Source organism: Haliotis cracherodii, unplaced genomic scaffold, assembly GCF_022045235.1.
Source record: "Haliotis cracherodii isolate W230 unplaced genomic scaffold, xgHalCrac1.p SCAF_3, whole genome shotgun sequence".
Taxonomy (NCBI): domain Eukaryota; kingdom Metazoa; phylum Mollusca; class Gastropoda; order Lepetellida; family Haliotidae; genus Haliotis; species Haliotis cracherodii.
Genome location: NW_027266286.1, coordinates 1,207,224 through 1,232,645, shown reverse-complemented (window position 1 = coordinate 1,232,645; position 25,422 = coordinate 1,207,224). Strand labels below are relative to the sequence as shown.

Below are 25,422 nucleotides of genomic sequence, written 5' to 3'. Positions count from 1 at the left end.
GGACACCAGAAATGGGCTTCACACATTGTACCCATGTGGGGAACAGAACCCAGGTCTTTGGCGTGACGAGTGAATGCTTTAAATACTAGACTACCCCACCGCCCCGATTCCGGGTTAGAATTGGTCCCCAGCAACCTATGACGGTCGTAAGAGGCACCCAAATGGTGGTCAGACATGGTGACTTGCTTGATTGCGCCATTGTACCCCATCAACGTGGACGGTTGATCACTGGACTGACTAACTCCTTCACCCTCCTCACAGTCTAATCTTGGCTCCAGGACCAGAAAGGTGGCCCAGTCATCTAAGACGCCGCAATACGCTGGGCAGAGTTGTGTCCCTTAGGCACGCCAGAAACCTATGATTGTGGGTTCGAATCCCGGTTTGGCCCGAATTTGTTGCTAGGTTTGTCAGCACCATACCTGTGCTCATGGGTTTTTCAAACGTCCGAGACCTGCATCACTTCGGTCTTTGATATAACTGAAATACTGTTCAAAGTGGCGTTAAACCGTCTCACCCATTCACTACAAAACAAGTTAAAAAGGATGTTTCTTTTTAAATACATTTTATTGCATGTTTTACAAAATGTACATTTATAAAACATTTGTACAGCTCTCAATCACATGCTAACCATAGACTCATTATTTCCACTCAAACATTGAATTGTTGAATCAGTGATCATGTACACTCAAACAATTGAATCACTGATCATATATATTGTAACAGTTGAATCATTGAATCTCTTAGTTTCTCGATGTGATATCCTAGAATATCGATTGTCACCACGTCAGGGCTGCAATGATATCGAGGGTGGCAATAGCACTATGTCATCCCCAAGATACAACATGTATTGTGCTACCCTACGATAAAGTGACATGACAATATGCAGAGTTGCATCCCTTGGGCATGCAGGATCCTATTGTTTAAATCTCATTACCTATTATTATGATCCTTGGTAAATCAGCAGATTGTGGATCTAACCAAATTTGTAAACGTTACTTTAGGCTCTTGTGCCACTCAAACGGGCATGGCTGCCATAGGGTCTGGTGACAATATTCTGATAATCTGTGAGTGCACTGACATTAATTCTAGGGCCTGTCCCCCATTGCTCCTGCCTCTTGTATCACCTTGTGGATTCTAAACCTAAAGTTGGGTGTTTCCATATAACTTGTTGATTGGTCATTGATTTTGTGTGAGCATTGACTGATTTCACACTTTCGTTCTGTATGTTCCCATTTCTGGGTTAACACTTTGCATTTCAATGTTGAAATCACATCATAACATCTAGAGAAATATCACATAATACATGATGACAAGTGTGAAATCAGACATCAAATATTATGATGTACTACGGCCAGAGCATTTCTCACACGCCTCATGGGATTTGAACTATGGACATTGGGCTAAAAAAAATAATAGTCTTGGTTCTCAGGCAAAGCCCACACCCACATGAAGTCCGCCACATGTTTCGTTTTTATTTCAATTTTCAAAAAATCCTATTACTTAAACACAATGCGATCTAATATAGCACACAGTTACTTCCCTTTACATGTGCACTGCTTTACTGGTCATGGCGGCCATAGGAGTTTGTATGTTTGTTTATGTTGGGAGGCTCTTTCCCAGGTTGATGGTACACAACTGTTTATTTGGTTACATACTAGTTTGAACAAGCGAAAAAAACCAAAAAAAACGCCCAACCATCCGCCCGCCGCACTATATTTTCAAAAGTCATTGACTGAGAACAGATTCTTTTATTTTATCTTAAGCCTTGTATAGATCCGAGATTCAGCAGCACAATACCCCAGTGAGATGATGGACATGTATACATGTAAACATGTTCCCTCAACCCCCCCACACACGACACAACATGACCTGATTGAACTTGGCTGAATCAGAGGTGTACAACTCACTATAATATCTCTGTCACAAAGGTGTAAAAAACCCATGTAGTTTGAATAGAAATTAAATAAATATGTTTATGCTAGAGAAAAAAAAAGAGAAAAGGAAAATATTCATCCAAAGGTTTCCGGACGATGAGCTCTGAACTGGCGAGGTTTTGCTGTAAACATCTACGTGTGGTGCAACGTGGTGACTTGCAGGACTCACTCAACCAGACATAAAGCCTTCCGAGAAATGTCGGTCGAGGAAGTTAGCAGAGTGGAATGTTCACAGAAGACACATCAGTTTCCCGGCAACATTCAAGTCCATTCAACATTGTTGCACACTCTTTCTCCTGAAGCCAACTTCATGTTCATCCAATCATACCAGATATTTTCAGCTATCAAAATCAAGCCCATCTAGTTCCTCCTTGAGCTCCGTGTTGACCTGTGTCTCGATGCTGGATGGCACAACGTCCAGACAGATGTCGTATTGCTGGTCAAGACCAAGGTAGGCGTCGCTCATCAGGTAGAGGGTGTAGATGACACGCCCCACCGTCTCCGGGGTGTACAGAGCGAGCTGGGCCTTGGAGCGACTCCGCACGTACCCCATCCGCTTGAGGGCGATGAGTTCCTTGGTCTCCACCTCGCCCACAACCAGCATCCAGCCTTCGTCCTTCGGCTTCGGGAACCGTGGACTGTGGGCCTTGGTGTCGTATTTCTGAAGTAACAAATTATTGGCTTTTAATGAGAGAGTGAGTTAGTTGGGTTTTACGCTGTCCAACATTATCAGTTACTGTAAATCTTGAAATTAACGCGAGCGTGAATTAATTTTAAAAAAATGTGGTTTTTGCTCCCATTAATTAACTTCGCATAGTTAATTTGGATAGTGGAAATTCCGACTTGAATATATACGCAAACACTGTTTATTGAGCAGCAGTTGTAACAAGTCCAAACAATGTCATTCAAAGAATAGGAATTAAACAACAGGCATCTGGTGAGTTATCAGTGCTGGGGTCAAGAGTTGTATCCACTCGTGTCAAGCTGATTAACACCGTCTCCGCATATCAATCAGTGAACTGTTGGTTCAATTATTTTATGGCCTTTGAACTTCTTTAATGCCAGTCAACAGAGTAAACATATAAACTGTGTGTTGTTTTTAGGAAAACAGTGTTTATTGTTTTATGGAAGTGCTCTATACAGTGCTGTTTGCTGTTTGCCGTTTGATTGGATTAAGGTAAATATGTATGTATCATGGGAATGGGGTTGGAGGAGTCGCATTGATTTAGAGTCGCATTTTTTGCTAGGGGTCAGCAGTCGTATTAATTTGGAGATGCAATAATTTCAAGATTTACAGCATCTGTTGGAATAACAGATTTTGACAAGGAACCCTGTGGAGGCAGCTTCTCCCAGTGTCTCAATGAACATGTCTCAATGAACATGTCTCAATGAACAGGCTGATGCTGACAAAAGCATGTTCATGACGATGTATTTGACATCTTCATCTGCTCCATAATGGACGTCTACGCCACTGGGCTACTTGATGTAGTACAGGACTCACCCGGGTCTTGTTAACTCGGGCCAGGTCGACCTGCAGCACATACTCCTGGTCAGCATGGACCTTGATCCAGTCCGCATCTCGCCGCCGCCCACCTGCAACAGATCATCATCATCATCATCATCATCATCATTATTGTCATCATCATCAACATGATCATCACTGTCATAAACAGGGTCATCATCGTCAACATCATCATCATCATCATCATCATCAACATGATCATCACTGTCATAAACAGGGTCATCATCGTCAACATGATGATGATCATCATCATCAACATGATCATCACTGTCATAAACAGGGTCATCATCGTCAACATGATCATCATCATCATCATCAACATGATCACTGTCATAAACAGGGTCATCATCGTCAACATGATGATGATCATCATCATCAACATGATCATCACTGTCATAAACAGGGTCATCATCGTCAACATGATGATCATCATCATCATCATCAACATGATCATCACTTGCATAAACAGGGTCATTATCGTCAACATGATCATCATCAACATCATCAACATGATCATCACTGTCATAAACAGGGTCATCATCGTCAACATGATCATGATCATTATCATCAACATGATCATCACTGTCATAAACAGGGTCATCATCGTCAACATCATCATCATCATCATCAACATGATCATCACTGTCATAAACAGGGTCATCATCGTCAACATCATCATTGTCATCATCATCATGATCACCCAGCTAACACATAACATTTTCAAAACAATTTCAAAAGGTTTCATTGTAGTTTTTCAAAACGATTTTTGTCAAAACATTTTATTAATGTGTTATAAATGTATTCAAAATGTTATTGAAATATTTTCAAAATGTTGTTGAAGAACATGATGCTATAACATAGTCAAAACTATTTCATAACATGTTGTTACAATGTTTTCAGCACGTTGCAGAAATGTTTTGCCAGAACATATTTAATGAAATGTTATCATGTTTCAAATACATTGTGTCCACACATGTAAAATCATCCGAATAAGGTGTAAATGTTTTATAATTATTCAAATTGTTACCCGATTGGTAATGCAGTAATAGAACATTTTCTGTACACTAAATGTCTAAAGAAAATATAGCAGACATGAGTAAGACAAAACTTCACAGGATTTGTTTGTTGCTGATCACAGATAGTGTCACAGGATATTACATTGTTGCGCATATTTTGCGGGGGCGTGAGAGAGACCGTTGAGAAGTGAATAAATATAGATCTATGGTACAAGACACATTCTCTCACATTTAATTATTTTTCATGACTAGCCTCAGTGGCTGAGGGGGTTAGACGATAACATTCCCGAAAGCCTAACAACTGCACCAGACACCAACCTACACATGAAGCAGTGATCGAAGTGATAACTTCAATCTGCAATCTGCATATGCGGAAAATAGTACAGTACTTGAACAATCATCAAATTCACATCAGCAACGAATGACTTTTACCCGTGTTGAATGCAGAGCGTAACATGTATTCCAGAAGTCAGCTTGTGGCAGATCATCTTGGGTAGAAATACAGAGGGCCACTGCTGTACTCAAGTTGGCGAATACAACCAGGTGTTTCTCGCGGGCCGACCTCATAATGTTAATGTCACAGTTTGTTTGATACCAAGCTCTTTTCAAACTTGATCTGTCGTTGCAATCCATTGTTAGTAATAGTTGCATTATTGAATGTTGCATTGAAATGAAGTTCACAGTGCATAAAGGCCGTCGTGTAAACAACCATGAAAATACATGTAGCCGCGCATGGACTTGCACACCACTTGATATTTGAATACTGTACAGAACATTATTATTATTTCATCAATGAAGACCTTTAATTAGCTTCACACTTATGTCTCGGCTAATGAAGCCATTCTTCAAGCAAACCTTATTGAAGACTCAGTAAAAATAATAACAGAAAGAAAAGCATCTGAGATACAAGTATCCATGAATCAAGTACGCAGTTCCATTCTAACGAAATGGAAACAAGCATACTGGGGTTATTTAAACAATTCCAATCTAGCAGACATGTATCTAAAATGGCTCTTAGGGGCAAAACGGATCATACCTCCTAAATTCCAAATCAAGCCTATGAAGGGGGAACCCGACACACAGCGTGTCCTTAGAGAAAAACATGCCATAGATTCCATGAAAAGTGTAATTGAACTTTTACGACTGCGTGTGGAGTCCCATTAACTGAAATTCAAAGAAATGAATGCAGAAATCATTGAAGAACTTGTGAAAACAACAAAGGGAAAAGTACTTGAATTGTTGCAGAAAGAATGGGAAAGAGTATGTCAGATTGAAGAAGAAATATCTAACAAGCGATTAGAGAAAAACAAGAAACGGCATACAATCTATACCTTAAACGTCAACTCAAAAGAAGAAAATCACTTCCTAAAAAATCTAAGAACTGAGGGGAAATCTTATGCTGACGTGACAAAAATAAAACCACCCTAATCACATTCTGTGAAACTGACTCTCAGAGGTCCTCCAACACAGAACTGTACATTCAGAAGAAGTACAACGTCCCGGGGATGAAGACCCCCCCTGAACAATCAACATCACTGAAGGCAGATCTTCCAACCAGGGGAGACAGCAAGGCCAAGGTCGCCAAAGAAGCCCAAACCATAAACAATGTCCCTTACTCATTAGCACGTAAAATCTGCACAATAGTGCACAACACAAACTCGATGAACTGAGGGAATCACTATTAGAAAGAAACTACCCTAGAAAAATAGTGGAAGACGCAATAAACAAGGCTAAATCACAAAACCGTTGTGATCTTTTAAAACCTAAAGATAAACCTAACGAGAGTGTTCTCCCTTTTGTTACAACCTTTAATCCCCAAAACTCCCCAAAATATTTCGAAGTGTTCGGGAATCACTGTATTCCTTAAATAAGTGTAAAGAACTAAAACAAAAAATATCACAAAATAAACTTATTAAAAGTAAATGACAGTCAAAATCTGAAACAGATTCTTACTAGGGCTTCTTTCTCAAATGGAAAACAAGAATGTAAAACAGTGCAAAAGTGTAACAGACCAAATCGTGGTACTTGCCCTCATGTTTTACAATGTTGTTCTTTTACATTCAAAGACGGAAAAACTTTCTATGTCCATGAAAATATGAATTGTGCTTCGAAAAACTTGATTTATGTCCTACAATGTGCTGGATGCAAGGCCGAATACATTGGACAGACAGGGAACACCCTAAGAGCGAGAGTGAGGGTCCACCGACAACAAATAAGGGACCTCTCTTGTTGGTGTATCCCACTCAGTCAGTGTGCCGGGAATAAAACACCACATTTTGTGATATTCCCGTTTTACAAATGTGACAATGATGCACTGAGAAAGATAAAAGAAATTTATTTTAGTAATACTTTCAAACCAAAATTAAATGGTGTGAAATAATTGAATTATTTTATACAATTATATGTATTGTACATTTTACTGCCACTACAATACTTAATTATTTCTGTATGTGTTGTATGCCTGCCCTATCGTCTTATGCCTGTCTTGTTGGGTTACCATGGCGTGGGTTACCATGTCGGTCCTTGGCATGGGTCACCATGTCGGTCCTTGGCATGGGTCACCATGTCGGTCCTTGGCATGGGTCACCATGTCGGTCATTGGCATGTGTCACCATGTCGGTCCTTGGCATGTGTCACCATGTCGGTCCTTGGCATGGGTCACCATGTCGGTCCTTGGCATGGGTTACCATGTCGGTCATTGGCATGGGTTACCATGTCGGTCATTGGCATGTGACACCATGTCGGTTCTTGGCATGGGTCACCATGTCGGTCCTTGGCATGGGTCACCATGTCGGTCCTTGGCATGGGTCACCATGTCGGTCACTGGTATTGTGTTTTCTGCAGCGCATGCCTGGGGGGTGTACAGTCTGGGACTATTTGTCCTAATCATTTGTATCTTGTATAACAGTGACTTGGTGTTGTACATTGTGAACATTGGCAGCAACACGCTGAGATTCTTCAACACTCTGGTTCGTTTTCAAAACATTCTGGAAATGTTATAAACAAATGTTCCCAGAAAACGTTTCGTAAAATGTTTTAGGGATGTTTTTAAAACATTTTCGTGTTAGTTGGGCATCACTGTCGTAAACATGATCATCATCGTTAATATGATCATCACTGTCGTAAACAGGGTCATCTTCGTCAAAATGGTCATCACTGTCGTAAACAGGGTCATCTTCGTTAAAATGGTCAGCATCATCAACATTGTCATCGTTGTCAGTATGTCACTGTCATCAACATTGTGATCATTACCAAGCCATCATCATCACGGAGACCGCCTCCCGGGTAGAGCGTCCGTCCGGAGAGCGGAAGACCCGGGGTTCAATCCCCGGCCATGTCATACCAAAAGACATTAAAAGATTGTACTTGTTGTTACCCTGTCTGGCGCTCGGCATTAAGGGGCTACAACAAGGACTGGTTGGCTCAGAGTCAGTATACTGTGTCAGAGTTCGGTATTCATGTTAAACTGCTGCATGGTATCTCAGTGAGATAGCCCATAAATCGGCATCAGTCCACACGCACGCACGCACACACGCTCGCTATATAAGTGCAATAATCTTGGACACGACGGTAAACCCAATTTCACCTCACCTCACCTCATTATCAACATCTCTGCATAAAGTTACATCGTCACTGCCACTGTCACAACATCATCCCCATTATGTTCATTCCTCCTCATCCTCCTCCTCATCAGCATCAACATCATCATCATCAGCATCGACATCATCATCATCATCATCATCATCATCATCAGCAGCAGCAGCAGTAGTACAATCAACAAATTCCAGACATCCGGATGTAGGCGTGGATGCTACCGGAACAAGGAATATGGAACAGTTCCCCGAAATGAAACATGCCCTACCTGTGTTGGACAGATTGACCATTCTCGCCTCCTCCTTCCCCTCTGACCCTTCCCAGAATCCCTTGACCTTGATAGAGACCTGGATTTGTGGCAGACGACTCAATACGAGGTACACCTGAAGTGAAAATTATAACCATTGTTGCTACAAACACCTGTCCACATGATTTCTAAAATCATCACTTATTTCAAAGAAGTGAACAGTTAATACATACATCAAAGAAGTAAACTGTTAATACATACATCAAAGAAGTAAACTGTTAATACATACATCAAAGAAGTCAACTGTTAATACATACATCACAGAAGTTAAACCGTTTGCTCGTCATGCCAAAGACCCGGGTTCGATTCCCGACATGGGTACAATATGTGAAGCCCATTTCTGGGCTCACTCACTCACTCACTCACTCACTCACTCACTCACACACTCACTGTCCCCTACAAGAGTAAGACAAGACCTCACCTGATCAATCTCTGTCTGGTTCATTTCACCATTCAACATGGCAGCCAGGGCCTCAAACTTCCCCTCACACACCGCCACAAGCTCTGGGAGAGTTTCGATTGGTCCTCGCAGCTCTGGGAAACCTTTCTGCCTGGCGCCTCCACCTCGGGGCCTGAACAAACAACATGTCCTGTCTGTCACTTTATACAGTAGGAGTGTACATACCTGACGCAGTGCATGATGGGAGTGTACGTAACTGAGGCAGGGCATGATGGGAGTGTACATAACTGAGGCAGGGCATGATGGGAGTGTACGTACCCGAGGCAGTGCATGATGGGAGTGTACGTAACTGAGGCAGGGCATGATGGGAGTGTACATAACTGAGGCAGGGCATGATGGGAGTGTACGTACCCGAGGCAGTGCATGATGGGAGTGTACGTAACTGAGGCAGTGCATGATGGGAGTGTACATAACTGAGGCAGTGCATGATGGGACTGTACGTAACTGAGGCAGTGCATGATGGGAGTGTACATAACTGAGGCAGTGCATGATGGGAGCTTACGTACCTGACGCAGTGCATGATGGGAGTGTACATAACTGAGGCAGAGCATGATGGGACTGTACGTAACTGAGGCAGTGCATGATGGGAGTGTACATAACTGAGGCAGGGCATGATGGGAGTGTACGTTACTGACGCAGTGCATGATGGGAGTGTACATAACTGAGGCAGTGCATGATAGGAGTGTACATACCTGACACAGTGCATGATGGGAGTGTACATAACTGAGGCAGGGCATGATGGGAGTGTACATACCTGACACAGTGCATGATGGGAGTGTACGTTACTGATGCAGTGCATGATGGGAGTGTACATAACTGAGGCAGTGCATGATGGGAGTGTACGTAACTGACACAGTGCATGATGGGAGTGTACGTAACTGATGCAGTGCATGATGGGAGTGTACATAACTGAGGCAGTGCATGATGGGAGTGTACATAACTGAGGCAGTGCATGATGGGAGTGTACATAACTGAGGCAGTGCATGATGGGACTGTATGTAACTGACACAGTGCATGATGGGAGTGTACATAACTAACGCTAGGCATGATGGGACTGTACATAACTGACACAGTGCCTGATGGGAGTATACATACCTGACACAGTGCATGATGGGACTGTACGTACCTGACGCAGGGCATGATGGGACTGTACGTACCTGAAGCAGTGCATGATGGGACTGTACGTACCTGAAGCAGTGCATGATGGGACTGTATATACCTGAAGCAGTGCATGACGGAACTGTACGTACCTGAAGCAGTGCATGATGGGACTGTATATACCTGAAGCAGGGCATGATGGGACTGTACGTACCTGAAGCAGTGCATGATGGGACTGTACGTACCTGAAGCAGTGCATGATGGGACTCTACGTACCTGAAGCAGTACACATGGTAGGGCATGACGTTAGGGAGGGTGAGGAGGGTCGAGTCCTCCAGCCATCGACCTTGCACCACCATCTGGATCAGTTGAATCACCCGCAGTGACGTCGCCAACCATCCCTGGTCCGCTGACACATCCAGCATGGCCTGTGAGGTGACATTAGAAGCAAATTAGAAACTACAGCTGTTGCAGCGTCTGACCCCAAACCAAACCAAAACAGGAGCACATGTCCTAGTGTTGAAAGAGTTGTCTCTCTTTGACTGCTTGCTGGCAAGCTCCTCACAGAGATATCCCATTCACAGAGCTCTCTATACTATTGCTGCCACCAGTCAAAGCTCCTCACAGATATCCCGTTCGCGGAGCTCTCTATACTATTGCTGCCACCAGTCAAAGCTCCTCACAGAGATATCCCGTTCACGGAGCTCTCTATACTATTGCTGCCACCAGTCAAAGCTCCTCACAGATGTATCCCGTTCGCGGCGCTCTCTATACTATTGCTGCCACCAGTCAAAACTCCTCACAGATATATCCCGTTCGCTGTGCTCTCTATACTATTGCTGCCACCAGTCAAAGCTCCTCACAGAGATATCCCATTCACGGAGCTCTCTATACTATTGCTGCCAACAGTCAAAGCTCCTCACAGATATCCCTTTAGCGGCGCTCTCTATACTATTGCTGCCACCAGTCAAAACTCCTCACAGATATATCCCGTTCGCGGTGCTCTCTATACTATTGCTACCATCAGTCAAAGCTCCCTACTGCGATAGGTGGCTACAACCATGCTTGGTGTTGAACTCGCAGTCGACTGACAGTTATGTTTAGAAACAATTGATGACTGCCGTGACGCTGAATACTCTTACCCCAGCTTAATTATTTTCTTTGTTTCCCAGTTTGAATTTCTATTTTCATTACAACTATCATGTAACTGGTAAAATAAGAATGTACATTTGACCACTTTCTAAATGCAATGAGTATTCATAGCTTTCGGCCATGGGAGCTGTGCCAATTTGCACAGAAATTTGTTCAGAGGGGTACACAAAGTACGTGATCTAGACTACCAGTTGTTGGACTTTCATTTTGTGGAAGCCTCGGTGGCTGAGTGGGTTAGATTGGTGGCTTTGTGTGCTGGCGATAAGGTGCCTCACTCTGGCATGTGTGGGTGGAACTCAACCTAAACAAGTACGAGAATCTGTACTATACAAAGAAAGTGTTATCCCAAATATAACATTTGTTATATTAAGGGGGAAGTTGGTTGAATTTCTGTTTGTCTGCAATCTCGAACCAATCCGATCAATCAAACAAAAATGTAAATTCATCTGGGAAATATGATCAGTCGTAAACCTTTTCAAAATTAACTGTGATGGCATTCCCAAAGACATTAACAAAAGTATAAACTTTACTACATTTGGGGTTAGAGGCCAAATTTCAAGATTTTTGTAATGGCCGCGCCCACACTGGTGGCAGCGATGATACCGAGTGTGTACCGAAGGTGTCACATGCCTGGAAGGAGCTACACTTGTTGAACATGGTTCTCAGGGAAAGAAATGGTTGTGGAGTGGAGAGTGGGTGGAGTGGGAATGGGCGTGCTGGAGTCTGCTAGGGTGTACTGGAGTGTGCTGGGGTGTGCTAGGGTGTGCTAGGGCGTGCTGGAGTGTGCTGGGGTGTGCTAGGGTGTGCTGGGGTGTGCTGGGGTGTGCTAGGGTGTGCTAGGGCGTGCTGGAGTGTGCTGGGGTGTGCTAGGGTGTGCTAGGGCATGCTAGGACATGCTAGGGTGTGCTAGGGTGTACTGGGACGTGCTAGGGTGTGCTAGAGTGTGCTAGGACATGCTAGGGTGTGCTAGGGTGTACTGGGGTGTGCTAGGGTGTGCTAGGGCATGCTAGGGTGTACTGGGGTGTACTGGGGTGTGCTAGGGTGTGCTAGGGCATGCTAGGGTGTGCTAGGGTGTACTGGGGTGTACTGGGGTGTGCTAGGGCATGCTAGGGTGTGCTAGGGTGTGCTAGGGCATGCTAGGGTGTACTGGGGTGTGCTAGGGTGTGCTAGGGCATGCTAGGGTGTGCTAGGGTGTACTGGGGTGTGCTGGGGTGTGCTAGGGTGTGCTAGGACATGCTAGGGTGTACTGGGGTGTGCTAGGGTGTACTGGGGTGTGCTGGGGTGTGCTAGGGTGTGCTAGGACATGCTAGGGTGTACTGGGGTGTGCTAGGGCATGCTAGGGTGTACTGGGGTGTGCTGGGGTGTGCTAGGGCATGCTAGGGTGTACTGGGGTGTGCTAGGGTGTGCTAGGGCATGCTAGGGTGTACTGGGGTGTGCTAGGGTGTGCTAGGGCGTGCTAGGGTGTGCTAGGGTGTACTGGGGTGTGCTAGGGTGTGCTGGAGTGTGCTGGGGTGTGCTAGGGTGTGCTAGGGCATGCTAGGGTGTGCTAGGGTGTACTGGGGTGTGCTGGGGTGTGCTAGGGCATGCTAGGGTGTACTGGAGTGTGCTAGGGCATGCTAGGGTGTACTGGAGTGTGCTAGGGCATGCTAGGGTGTACTGGGGTGTGCTAGGGTGTGCTAGGGCATGCTAGGGTGTACTAGGGTGTGCTAGGGTGTGCTAGGGTGTACTAGGGCATGCTAGGGTGTGCTAGGGCATGCTAGGGTGTACTAGGGTGTGCTAGGGTGTACTAGGGCATGCTAGGGTGTACTGGGGTGTGCTAGGGTGTGCTAGGGCATGCTAGGGTGTGCTAGGGCGTGCTAGGGTGTGCTAGGGTGTACTGGGGTGTGCTAGGGTGTGCTAGGGCATGCTAGGGTGTGCTAGGGTGTGCTAGGGTGTACTGGAGTGTGCTACGGTGTGCTAGGGCATGCTAGGGTGTACTGGAGTGTGCTAGGGTGTGCTAGGGCATGCTAGGGTGTGCTAGGGTGTGCTAGGGTGTACTAGGGCATGCTAGGGTGTACTGGGGTGTGCTAGGGTGTACTGGGGTGTACTAGGGTGTGCTAGGGTGTGCTAGGGTGTGCTAGGGTGTACTAGGGCATGCTAGGGTGTACTGGAGTGTGCCTGGGTGTGCTAGGGTGTGCTAGGGCATGCTAGGGTGTGCTAGGGTGTACTAGGGCATGCTAGGGTGTACTGGGGTGTGCTAGGGTGTACTGGGGTGTACTAGGGTGTGCTAGGGTGTGCTAGGGTGTGCTAGGGTGTACTAGGGCATGCTAGGGTGTACTGGGGTGTGCTAGGGTGTACTAGGGCATGCTAGGGTGTGCTAGGGTGTGCTAGGGTGTACTAGGGTGTGCTAGGGTGTGCTAGGGTGTACTAGGGCATGCTAGGGTGTACTGGGGTGTGCTAGGGTGTACTGGGGTGTGCTAGGGTGTACTAGGGCATGCTAGGGTGTACTGGGGTGTGCTAGGGTGTGCTAGGGTGTACTAGGGCATGCTAGGGTGTACTGGGGTGTGCTAGGGTGTGCTAGGGTGTACTAGGGCATGCTAGGGTGTACTGGGGTGTGCTAGGGCATGCTAGGGTGTGCTAGGGTGTACTGGGGTGTGCTGGGGTGTGCTAGGGCATGCTAGGGTGTACTGGAGTGTGCTAGGGCATGCTAGGGTGTACTGGGGTGTGCTAGGGTGTGCTAGGGCATGCTAGGGTGTACTAGGGTGTGCTAGGGTGTACTAGGGCATGCTAGGGTGTGCTAGGGCATGCTAGGGCATGCTAGGGTGTACTAGGGTGTGCTAGGGTGTACTAGGGCATGCTAGGGTGTACTGGGGTGTGCTAGGGTGTGCTAGGGCATGCTAGGGTGTGCTAGGGCGTGCTAGGGTGTGCTAGGGTGTACTGGGGTGTGCTAGGGTGTGCTAGGGCATGCTAGGGTGTGCTAGGGTGTGCTAGGGTGTACTAGGGCATGCTAGGGTGTACTGGGGTGTGCTAGGGTGTGCTAGGGTGTGCTAGGGTGTACTAGGGCATGCTAGGGTGTACTGGGGTGTGCTAGGGTGTACTGGGGTGTACTAGGGTGTGCTAGGGTGTGCTAGGGTGTACTAGGGCATGCTAGGGTGTGCTAGGGTGTACTAGGGCATGCTAGGGCATGCTAGGGTGTGCTGGGGTGTGCTAGGGTGTGCTAGGGCATGATAGGGTGTACTGGGGTGTGCTATGGTGTGCTAGGGTGTGCTAATGTGCTAGGGCATGCTAGGGTGTGCTGGGGTGTGCTGGGGTGTGTTGGGATGTGCTAGGGTGTGCTAGGGTGGCTTGGTCCATCACTGAGAGATGAGATGGGTGAGGGGTAGGGGCTTGTGGGGTGTGAGTTTGAGCTGTTTGAGGTTGTGTGAGGGTGTTTGAGTGGTGTTGAAGGGTCTGAGGGATTTTAGGTTGTGTGTAAGAAGTGTGAGCTGGTTGAGAAGGGGATTCAGGGATTCAGGGACTAAGGGAGTTGTGGGGTTGAGGGGTGTTGGTTTGACGGGGGTGGGGGGGAGGTTGAGTTGAGTTATGAGGAGTTGAGGGGAATTATGGGGAGTTGAGGGGACTTGAGGGGGGATTGAGGGGAGTTAAAGGGGGTTGAGGGGAGGTTGAGGGGGATTGAGGAGAGTTGTGGGAAGTTGTGGGGTTTGTGGGAAGTTGAGGGGGGTTGTGGGAAGTTGAGGGCTTTGATGGGGTTGAGGGGAGGTTGAGGTGACCCACCTGGAGGATCCTGATAGCCTGGTCCAGGACAGACTTGGTATCGGTGTAGTAGTCGGTGGACGGCAGCTGCATCTGGGAGAAGTGAGCCTGCAGCAGGATGTGGGTTTTGGTGTGGGCGGAGTCGTACGAGTGGGGGTTCACCGCCAGGGGGACCTTCTGGGCCAGGTCGCTACCAGGAAACATAACAAACATAACAATCAGTGCCTCATTTGCTGTGCAGTGCAGTCCGATAATCATGGGTTAAGTGCCAGAGTCGTCCTGATAATGATTGTATTTGTCAGCGTCAAAACCATACCAGCAGGTGACACCAAGTGACAAACGTCTAAGACCTGGTTCTTCCTGCACATCGAGCTGACTGACAACACTCCTGACATACCTGAAGAACTGGGCCTTGTTCAACAAAGTCAAAGACATCTTAACTCACATTCTTTTCACAGCCTCACGTTTCAGCTCCACTGGCCGTGTAGTTTTCAAAAAGATGTCAGATGACTGAAAACAAGCCACCTACCTGTTGATCTGGTCCTCATTGTGGCGGACTGGGAGCTCCGCATACTCGTGGGCATTCTGGGAATTAACAGAAAAAATGGGACATCACTGCTCCAAACAAGAACATGTTATTCTGATCCAGCTGCACCAATCTAGGGAGGCAATTCTAAAGAAGGTCACAAAGTCAGTTGTGAGATCATATAAGTCTTTCTTTGTTGCTAATTCTGCTACTAACAAGTGCAAAAGTGAGCATGGCTCACTAATACCCCCAACCCGCCTAGTGTGTCAGTAGTTACAAATCAAATAGCTAGGATAGGGTTAGCCTAGGGTTTGAAAAATTCATAAACAAAATGGAAAATTAATTTAAAAAAATGTTTTTCTTTGGACTGCACCCCTTCATATGACACAGATTATATGTATTAAGTTTGAGATGAATCCCCTGAATAGTTTAAGAGAAATTGCGAGGACAAAGTTTTCGGACGGCTGTTGGGGTTTGAAAAATTCTTTAAAAAAATGGAAAATTAATAAAAACAATTTTTTTTCTTTGGGCTGCACCCCTCCATATGACACAGATTATATGTACTAAGTTTGAGATTAATCCCCTGAACAGTTTAAGAGAAATCGTGCGGACAAAGTTTTTGGACAGACGGACGGACGGAACCTTGGTATAACTATATACCCCCGACATTTTGTCGGGGGTATAAAAATAAGGTGAATATTCTTTGTGTCCCAATCCTTGTAATCAACTATTGACCTTGATATTTATGATAATGTGTATATAATCACAGTGGGTGGAGCTGCCTCTTTACAAGACTTATATTATGATACACAATGCCTGGTTTAGAAAGTGGTCAAATGTGACAAATGTTATATACTTTCTTAGTAAAGTACAGATTCTAGAGCTTCTTTGGGCTGAGTCCCATCCGGGATTCGAACCCACACTGCCAGCGAGTGGGAACCCATTTAATAATCATTTCACTCTAAATATCGACTGAGTGTTTAATATAGGATGACGGTGCACCAGTGACAGTGTTTCGGGTACAAGATCTCTGAACATGGGTATGAAGTACTGGCAAGGTCCAGATTAGCAAGGTCTGGACTGACAAGGTGTGGATTATGGAGGTTTCAGTGTAGACCTGGACTTACAGACAAGATGTCCAAGAGTTCTGGCAGTGTCGACTCAGCCTTGAGTTCGTTACAGAACATGCGCACAGTGTTGTGGTTGAGGTAGTAGTAGGAGGAGATGCGGCCGAGGGTCAGCGGCGTGATGCTGCGGTTGTCCTGGAAACACACACATCGTCTTAACATGAACACAGAGTATGTGGATAGCTGTATCACTGTCATACATATCTAGGACATACAGGAGAGCATCTCTAGGACATACAGGAGAGCATCTCTAGGATGTACAGGAGAGCATATCTAGGACATACAGGAGAGCATATCTAGGACATACAGGAGAGCATCTCTAGGATGTACAGGAGAGTATCTCTAGGACGTATGGCAGAGCATCTCTAGGACATATAGGAGAGCATCTCTAGGATGTACAGGATAGTATCTCTAGAACATATGGGAGAGCATCTCTAGGACGTACAGGAGAGCATCTCTAAGACATATAGTAAAGCATCTCTAGAACATATGGGAGCGCATCTCTAGGACGTACAGGAGAGCATCTCTAAGACATACAGGAGAGCATCTCTAGGACGTATGGGAGAGCATCTCTAGGACATATGGGAGAGCATCTCTAGGACATACAGGAGAGCATCTCTAGGACATACAGGAGAGCATTCTGCCCCCGTGTCACAGAAGAATAAATACCATATGCTGGGTAACTCTCATCCGGATAAAAATGTTAAGGGGGGAGACATAATACTAAAATGGGGCAATGTTCAATGAAGTTGGTATTTAAGAAGCACATTTGCATCTTCTTTGCTCCATCCTCTGAGGGAGAGATGTTTCAGACCATCACAAAAACATGTACCATTTATGTTTCGAAGAAGTACAAGGGTTTCAATCATACTACTGTCTAAGGCTCTCACCAACTTGCAAACAGTAGGAAGCTTCAAGATCCATCTCTCACCTCACCAACTTGCAGACAGTAAGAACCCTCGCGTTCCATCACTCACCTCACCAACTTGCAGACAGTAAGAACCCTCACATTCCGTCACTCACCTCACCAACTTGCAGACAGTAAGAACCCTCGAGGTTCCATCACTCACCTCACCAACTTGCAGACAGTAAGAACCCTCACATTCCGTCACTCAACTCACCAACTTGCAGACAGTAAGAACCCTCACATTGCTCACCTCACCAACTTGCAGACAGTAAGAACTCTCATGTTCCATCGCTCAACTCACCAACTTGCAGACAGTAAGAACCCTCACGTTCCATCAATCACCTCACCAACTTGCAGACAGTAAGAACCCTCACATTGCTCACCTCACCAACTTGCAGACAGTAAGAACCCTCATGTTCCATCGCTCAACTCACCAACATGCAGACAGTAAGAACCCTCACATTACATCACTCACTTCACCAACTCGCCGACAGTAAGAACCCTCGCGTTCCATCACTCACCTCACCAACTTGCAGACAGTAAGAACCCTCACATTCCGTCACTCACCTCACCAACTTGCAGACAGTAAGAACCCTCATGTTCCATCGCTCAACTCACCAACTTGCAGACAGTAAGAACCCTCACATTGCTCACCTCACCAACTTTCAGACAGTAAGAACTCTCATGTTCCATCGCTCAACTCACCAACTTGCAGACAGTAAGAACCCTCACGTTCCATCAATCACCTCACCAACTTGCAGACAGTAAGAACCCTCACATTGCTCACCTCACCAACTTGCAGACAGTAAGAACCCTCACATTACATCACTCACCTCACCAATTTGCCGAAAGTAAGAACCCTCACATTCCATCACTCACCTCACCAACTTGCAGACAGTAAGAACCCTCACGTTCCATCACTCACCTCACCAACTTGCAGACAGTAAGAACCCTCGAGTTCTATCAGTGCCTTCTCTACCAAGCCAGACAGATACTTGTTAATGATGTCCTGCTCTGTGTTGTCCAATTTGTAGTAACTGCAATACAACATACATTGATCAGTACATCATTATGCATAAAACACAGCAATCAATATAACATACAGCAATCAATACAACACAGCAATCAATACAACATACAGCAATCAATACAACATACAGCAATCAATACAACATACAGCAATCAATACAACATACAGCAATCAATACAACATACAGCAATCAATACAACATACAGCAATCAATACAACAGAGGAATCAATACAACACAGCAATCAATACAACATACAGCAGTCAATACAACATACAGCAGTCAATACAACACAGCAGTCAATACAACATACAGCAGTCAATACAACATACAGTAATCTATACAACATACAGCAATCAATACAACACAGCAATCAATACAACATACAGTAATCTATACAACATACAGCAATCAATACAACATACAGCAGTCAATACAACATACAGCAATCAATACAACATACAGCAGTCAATACAACATACAGCAATCAATACAACACAGCAATCAATACAACATACAGCAATCAATACAACAGAGGAATCAATACAACATACAGCAATCAATACAACAGAGGAATCAATACAACACAGCAATCAATACAACATACAGCAGTCAATACAACATACAGCAGTCAATACAACATACAGCAATCAATACAACATACAGCAGTCAATACAACATACAGCAATCAATACAACAGAGGAATCAATACAACATACAGCAGTCAATACAACATACAGCAGTCAATACAACATACAGCAATCAATACAACACAGCAATCAATACAACATACAGCAATCAATACAACACAGCAATCAATACAACATACAGCAGTCAATACAACATACAGCAGTCAATACAACATACAGCAATCAATAAAACAGACAATATGATGATATCATTACAGGGGTGTTTTCCCTCTGGCCTTGGGATAGGTCAGAGGTCAAAAGTATGATATTCATATGATGGTTTATGATGATCGTATGATGGTTGTATGCCGGGTTGAAAAATACACATAATCATCAAACAGCACCTCCAGTGAGATGATCCAATAGTATGATGGTGGTTGCTGAGATGAGGGTGGTTGTGTGATGGGCCAATGATGATGGCAGTTCTCCAAACCTACAGCCCCTCAATTATCAAATAGTTTCATTTGTTAAAAAATATGTGACACTGTGCTATACTGCTTGATTGTCGACCTCTTTATACACAAACACATGGACAGATACCCAATGAATCTGTGTGTAGCTGTGACTAACTAGATAACATGGCCCTATGTCCACTGAAGCTGTCTAACTAGATAACATGGTTTCCATATGCCCAGTATAGCTGTCTAACTAGATAACATGGATATAAACCCCTTGAAGCTGTGTCTGGCTAGATAGCATTCATATATCCCAATTGAAGCTGTGTCTGGCTAGATAGCATTCATATATCCCCATTGAAGCTGTGTCTGCCTAGATAGCATTCATATATACCCCTTGAAGCTCAGTCTGGCTAGATAGCATTCATATATCCCCATTGAAGCTGTGTCTGGCAAGATAGCATTCATATATCCCCACTGAAGCTGTGTCTGGCTAGATATCATTCATATATCCCCACTGAAGCTGTGTCTGGCTAGATAGCATTCATATATCCCCACTGAAGCTGTGTCTAGCTTGGCACCTCCATTATGGGGCTAGCTTACAGACCAAAATTATTTGACCAATTATAACAAGTAGAATTTACCATTTCATCTCTTCATAGCTATTCTAGCCAAACATCTGAGAGAGATACTTGCTGGTTGGATTTCAATTACCTTTGATCAAAATATAAAAATGAATACTAAACACAAAGGTATCTTAAATAGATCCATTTATTTCATAACCACTTGACAGCCAGCTTCCGCAGCAAAGAGGAAGAAATGTGCACTTGCTACATTCTCTTTCCTGGACCATGTGTTGTCACTGATGAAGGCTCCTCCTGGTGACACGACTCAGTGAGTGAGTGAGTGAGTGAGTGTGAGTCATCTGGATGCCTGTTGCAGGAGCTTGTGTGTCAGGTGACATTGTCGTCATCTGGATGACTGATGCAGGAGCTTGTGTGTCAGGTGACATTGTCGTCATCTGGATGACTGATGCAGGAGCTTGTGTGTCAGGTGACATTGTCGTCATCTGGATGCCTGTTGAAGGAGCTTGTGTGTCAGGTAACATTGTCGTCATCTGGATGACTGATGCAGGAGCTTGTGTGTCAGGTGACATTGTCGTCATCTGGATGACTGTTGCAGGAGCTTGTGTGTCAGGTAACATTGTCGTCTGGATGACTGATGCAGGAGTTTGTGTGTCAGGTGACATTGTCGTCATCTGGATGCCTGTTGCAGGAGCTTGTGTGTCAGGTGACATTGTCCTCATCTGGATGCCTGTTGCAGGAGCTTGTGTGTCAGGTGACATTGTCGTCATCTGGATGACTGATGCAGGAGCTTGTGTGTCAGGTGACATTGTCCTCATCTGGATGACTGATGCAGGAGCTTGTGTGTCAGGTGACATTGTCGTCATCTGGATGACTGTTGCAGGAGTTTGTGTGTCAGGTGACATTGTCGTCATCTGGATGACTGATGCAGGAGCTTGTGTGTCAGGTAACATTGTCGTCATCTGGATGCCTGTTGCAGGAGCTTGTGTGTCAGGTGACATTGTCGTCATCTGGATGACTGATGCAGGAGCTTGTGTGTCAGGTGACATTGTCGTCATCTGAATGCCTGTTGCAGGAGCTTGTGTGTCAGGTGACATTGTCGTCATCTGGATGACTGATGCAGGAGCTTGTGTGTCAGGTGACATTGTCGTCATCTGGATGACTGATGCAGGAGCTTGTGTGTCAGGTGACATTGTCATCTGAATGCCTGTTGCAGGAGCTTGTGTGTCAGGTGACATTGTCCTCATCTGGATGACTGATGCAGGAGCTTGTGTGTCAGGTGACATTGTCGTCATCTGGATGCCTGTTGCAGGAGCTTGTGTGTCAGGTGACATTGTCGTCATCTGGATGACTGATGCAGGAGCTTGTGTGTCAGGTGACATTGTCCTCATCTGGATGACTGATGCAGGAGCTTGTGTGTCAGGTGACATTGTCGTCATCTGGATGACTGATGCAGGAGCTTGTGTGTCAGGTGACATTGTCGTCATCTGGATGCCTGTTGCTGGGGTTTTCCTAGACTTACAGAAATTGGGGTTCAGGGTACATCCAATAATTCATTTGTAGGGGTGAGTGAGGGAGTATTGTTTTATGCTCCTTTTAGAAATATTCCAGCAATATCATGGCACGAGACACCAGAAATGGGCTTCAAACATTGTATTTATGTGGGGAATTGAACCTGGATCTTCGGCGTGATAAGCGAACACTTTAACAACTAGCCTACCCCACCTACCCTCATTTTAAGGGTCCTTGTTGGCAATTTGGATGTCCTGTAAAGTAATGAAATGGTGTAGTGTGCTGTATGTTTAGATAATTGATTGATTGAGGGATGAAATAACAGACACCAACAACTGTTCTTCATGCGCTGTGGGTACAATGAGTATTATTGTGGTCCCTCAGGACACAGCATATTCTTTTTCTGCGTTCAGTCATTGTGCACACCAGATGCACATTTTAATAAATTGATTAAATAATTAACATGATTGTAGGAGTTAGGTCATGATCAGCATAAGGATTTTCAGTGAGCAAATAAATACACGTCCTGGTGAACACAGAAATACGCCCGTCTTCTACCACAATCGCCACCAAGGCCATCACAGGAACATCCCACCCAGATAACAAGTCTGTTTATCAAGTTGTCGTGAGGAGGAAACTGTCAGCTTGTCATGAGTTGAAAGGACTCCCTGATGTTCAATATTTGCCGGGTTGAAGTAAACAAACCAGTGGTTGATAGCATGAACATCAACAATGAAGTGGCACAGGAATACATTATAGTCACAATTTTCTCAAATTCACAGAAATGATTGAAAAAACAGTGTTGTAAGAGGCAACTGGGTATTGGTAGAGAATGTCCAGGTTTTTTTTATCAAGATTGAGTGGAGATATAACAACCTGGATTAATGAGGATGTCATTGCAGCAACAACATGTCATCACGTCACTCAACAATAGAAACATCATCCTTTTCTATGAAAGCTGTCAAAGTTGTTTATCATGTCCTCAATCTAAACACTCACATTGTGTTCAGGATGTTTGTAGTTATTATGATAACCCATTGTGCACAAGGACATTGACTTCCTGGGTCAACACGGAATATGCCTTGCAACAATCTGCAGTGGTTGTTAGGAGGCCGCAACCCTGTTTGTTCCTTGTGTGTTAGGTGCCACGGTCTCGATGTCGACTGATCAGGAAGACATACATGCTGCACTGATACCACCATCTCCTCCACTACAACGCCACGGTCACTGTCTCAAAACAATTCAGTCAGTGACAAAATACAGTGATTCAATGACTTGGGGAAAGAGTGATCAAGTTGAAGTATGAGTGAAGGGTTATGTGAATGAATTAATGAATGCATGAACGAACGGGTGAATGAACGAATGACAGCATGAGTGATTGTATCAAAGAGTGACTGGGTGTATGAATGACATAGTGTTTCCTCCATATTGTCATGAGTGAGTGAGTGTCTGACAAAGCATTGCATACTCTCCTCCATATTGGCATGAGTGAGTGAGTGTCTGATAAAGCATTGCATACTCTCCTCTATATTGTCATGAGTGAGTGAGTGTCTGACAAAGCATTGCATACTCTTCTCCATATTGTCATGAGTGAGTGAGTGTCTGATAAAGCATTGCATACTCTTCTCCATATTGTCATGAGTGAGTGAGCGTCTGATAAAGCATTGCATACTCTCCTCTATATTGTCATGAGTGAGTGAGTGTCTGATAAAGCATTGCATACTCTCCTCTATATTGTCATGAGTGAGTGAGTGTCTGATAAAGCATTGCATACTCTCCTCCATATTGTCATGAGTGAGTGAGTGTCTGATAAAGCATTGCATACTCTCCTCCATATTGTCATGAGTGAGTGAGTGTCTGACACAGCATTGCATACTCTCCTCCATATTGTTGTGGAGTGAGTGAGTGAGTGTCTGATAAAGCATTGCATACTCTCCTCTATATTGTCATGAGTGAGTGAGCGTCTGATAAAGCATTGCATACTCTCCTCCATATTGTTGTGGAGTGAGTGAGTGAGTGTCTGATAAAGCATTGCATACTCTTCTCTATATTGTCATGAGTGAGTGAGTGAGTGTCTGACACAGCATTGCATACTCTCCTCCATATTGTTGTGGAATGAGTGAGTGAGTGTCTGATAAAGCATTGCATACTCTCCTCTATATTGTCATGAGTGAGTGAGCGTCTGATAAAGCATTGCATACTCTCCTCCATATTGTTGTGGAGTGAGTGAGTGAGTGTCTGATAAAGCATTGCATACTCTCCTCTATATTGTCATGAGTGAGTGAGTGAGTGTCTGACACAGCATTGCATACTCTCCTCCATATTGTTGTGGTGGAGTGAGTGAGTGAGTGTCTGACACAGTATTGCATACTCTCCTCCATATATTTTGTGGTGGAGTGAGTGAGTGAGTGTCTGATAAAGCATTGCATACTCTCCTCTATATTGTCATGAGTGAGTGAGTGAGTGTCTGACACAGCATTGCATACTCTCCTCCATATTGTTGTGGTTGAGTGAGTGAGTGAGTGTCTGACACAGTATTGCATACTCTCCTCCATATATTTTGTGGTGGAGTGAGTGAGTGAGTGTCTGACACAGCATTGCATACTCTCCTCCATATTGTTGTTGTGGAGTGAGTGAGTGAGTGTCTGACACAGCATTGCATACTCTCCTCCATATTGTTGTGGTTGAGTGAGTGAGTGAGTGTCTGACACAGCATTGCATACTCTCCTCCATATTGTTGTGGTTGAGTGAGTGAGTGAGTGTCTGACACAGCATTGCATACTCTCCTCCATATTGTTGTGGTGGAGTGAGAGTGCCGTCTGACACAGCATTGCATACTCTCCTCCATATTGTTGTGGTGGAGTGAGTGAGTGAGTGTCTGACACAGTATTGCATACTCTCCTCCATATATTTTGTGGTGGAGTGAGTGAGTGAGTGTCTGACACAGCATTGCATACTCTCCTCCATATTGTTGTTGTGGAGTGAGTGAGTGAGTGTCTGACACAGCATTGCATACTCTCCTCCATATTGTTGTGGTTGAGTGAGTGAGTGAGTGTCTGACACAGCATTGCATACTCTCCTCCATATTGTTGTGGTTGAGTGAGTGAGTGAGTGTCTGACACAGCATTGCATACTCTCCTCCATATTGTTGTGGTGGAGTGAGAGTGCCGTCTGACACAGCATTGCATACTCTCCTCCATATTGTTGTGGTGGAGTGAGTGAGTGAGTGTCAGACACAGCATTGCATACTCTCCTCTATATTGTTGTGGTTGAGTGAGTGAGTGTCTGACACAGCATTGCATACTCTCCTCCATATTGTTGTGGTGGAGTGAGTGAGGGAGTGTCTGACACAGCTTTGCATGTACGACTTAAATCTGAAGAGCGATCAAGTCATGCATGGCTGCCGACAACACACAGTGAGTCCTGATTGCAGGTGGCTGCCCACAACGCACAGTGAGTCGTGATTGCAGGTGGCTGCCCACAACACACAGTGAGTCCTGATTGCAGGTGGCTGCCGACAATGCACAGTGAGTCCTGATTGCAGGTGGCTGCCCACAACACACAGTGAGTCCTGATTGCAGGTGGCTGCCCACAACACACAGTGAGTCCTGATTGCAGGTGGCTGCCCACAACGCACAGTGAGTCCTGATTGCAGGTGGCTGCCCACAACACACAGTGAGTCCTGATTGCAGGTGGCTGCCCACAACGCACAGTGAGTCCTGATTGCAGGTAACTGACAACAGTGTGAGTTGTATAGACATCTACAGATCACGTGTCGGCCCCAATATTGTGGACAGGGGACCCAGGAACTACCTGAGTATTGACAGAGACAAATATT

The 25,422-nt window shown here is 45.1% G+C and overlaps 1 protein-coding gene across 1 annotated transcript in view; it reads right to left on the bottom strand.

The window, feature by feature from the left end:
• Positions 1 to 580: 580 nt before the first annotated feature.
• Positions 581 to 25,422, bottom strand: part of LOC139473796 (activating signal cointegrator 1 complex subunit 3-like) — a 228,620-nt gene continuing 203,778 nt past the window's right edge. The window contains exons 35-43 of the mRNA XM_071256556.1: positions 18,301 to 18,412; positions 16,469 to 16,603; positions 15,345 to 15,400; positions 14,837 to 15,005; positions 10,208 to 10,359; positions 8,795 to 8,945; positions 8,335 to 8,449; positions 3,436 to 3,527; positions 581 to 2,595 (exon numbers count right to left, since the gene is read on the bottom strand). Coding sequence (XP_071112657.1) covers positions 2,272 to 2,595; positions 3,436 to 3,527; positions 8,335 to 8,449; positions 8,795 to 8,945; positions 10,208 to 10,359; positions 14,837 to 15,005; positions 15,345 to 15,400; positions 16,469 to 16,603; positions 18,301 to 18,412 — 1,306 coding nt within the window. The 3' untranslated portion in view covers positions 581 to 2,271. The remainder of the gene's footprint in view (positions 2,596 to 3,435; positions 3,528 to 8,334; positions 8,450 to 8,794; positions 8,946 to 10,207; positions 10,360 to 14,836; positions 15,006 to 15,344; positions 15,401 to 16,468; positions 16,604 to 18,300; positions 18,413 to 25,422) is intronic.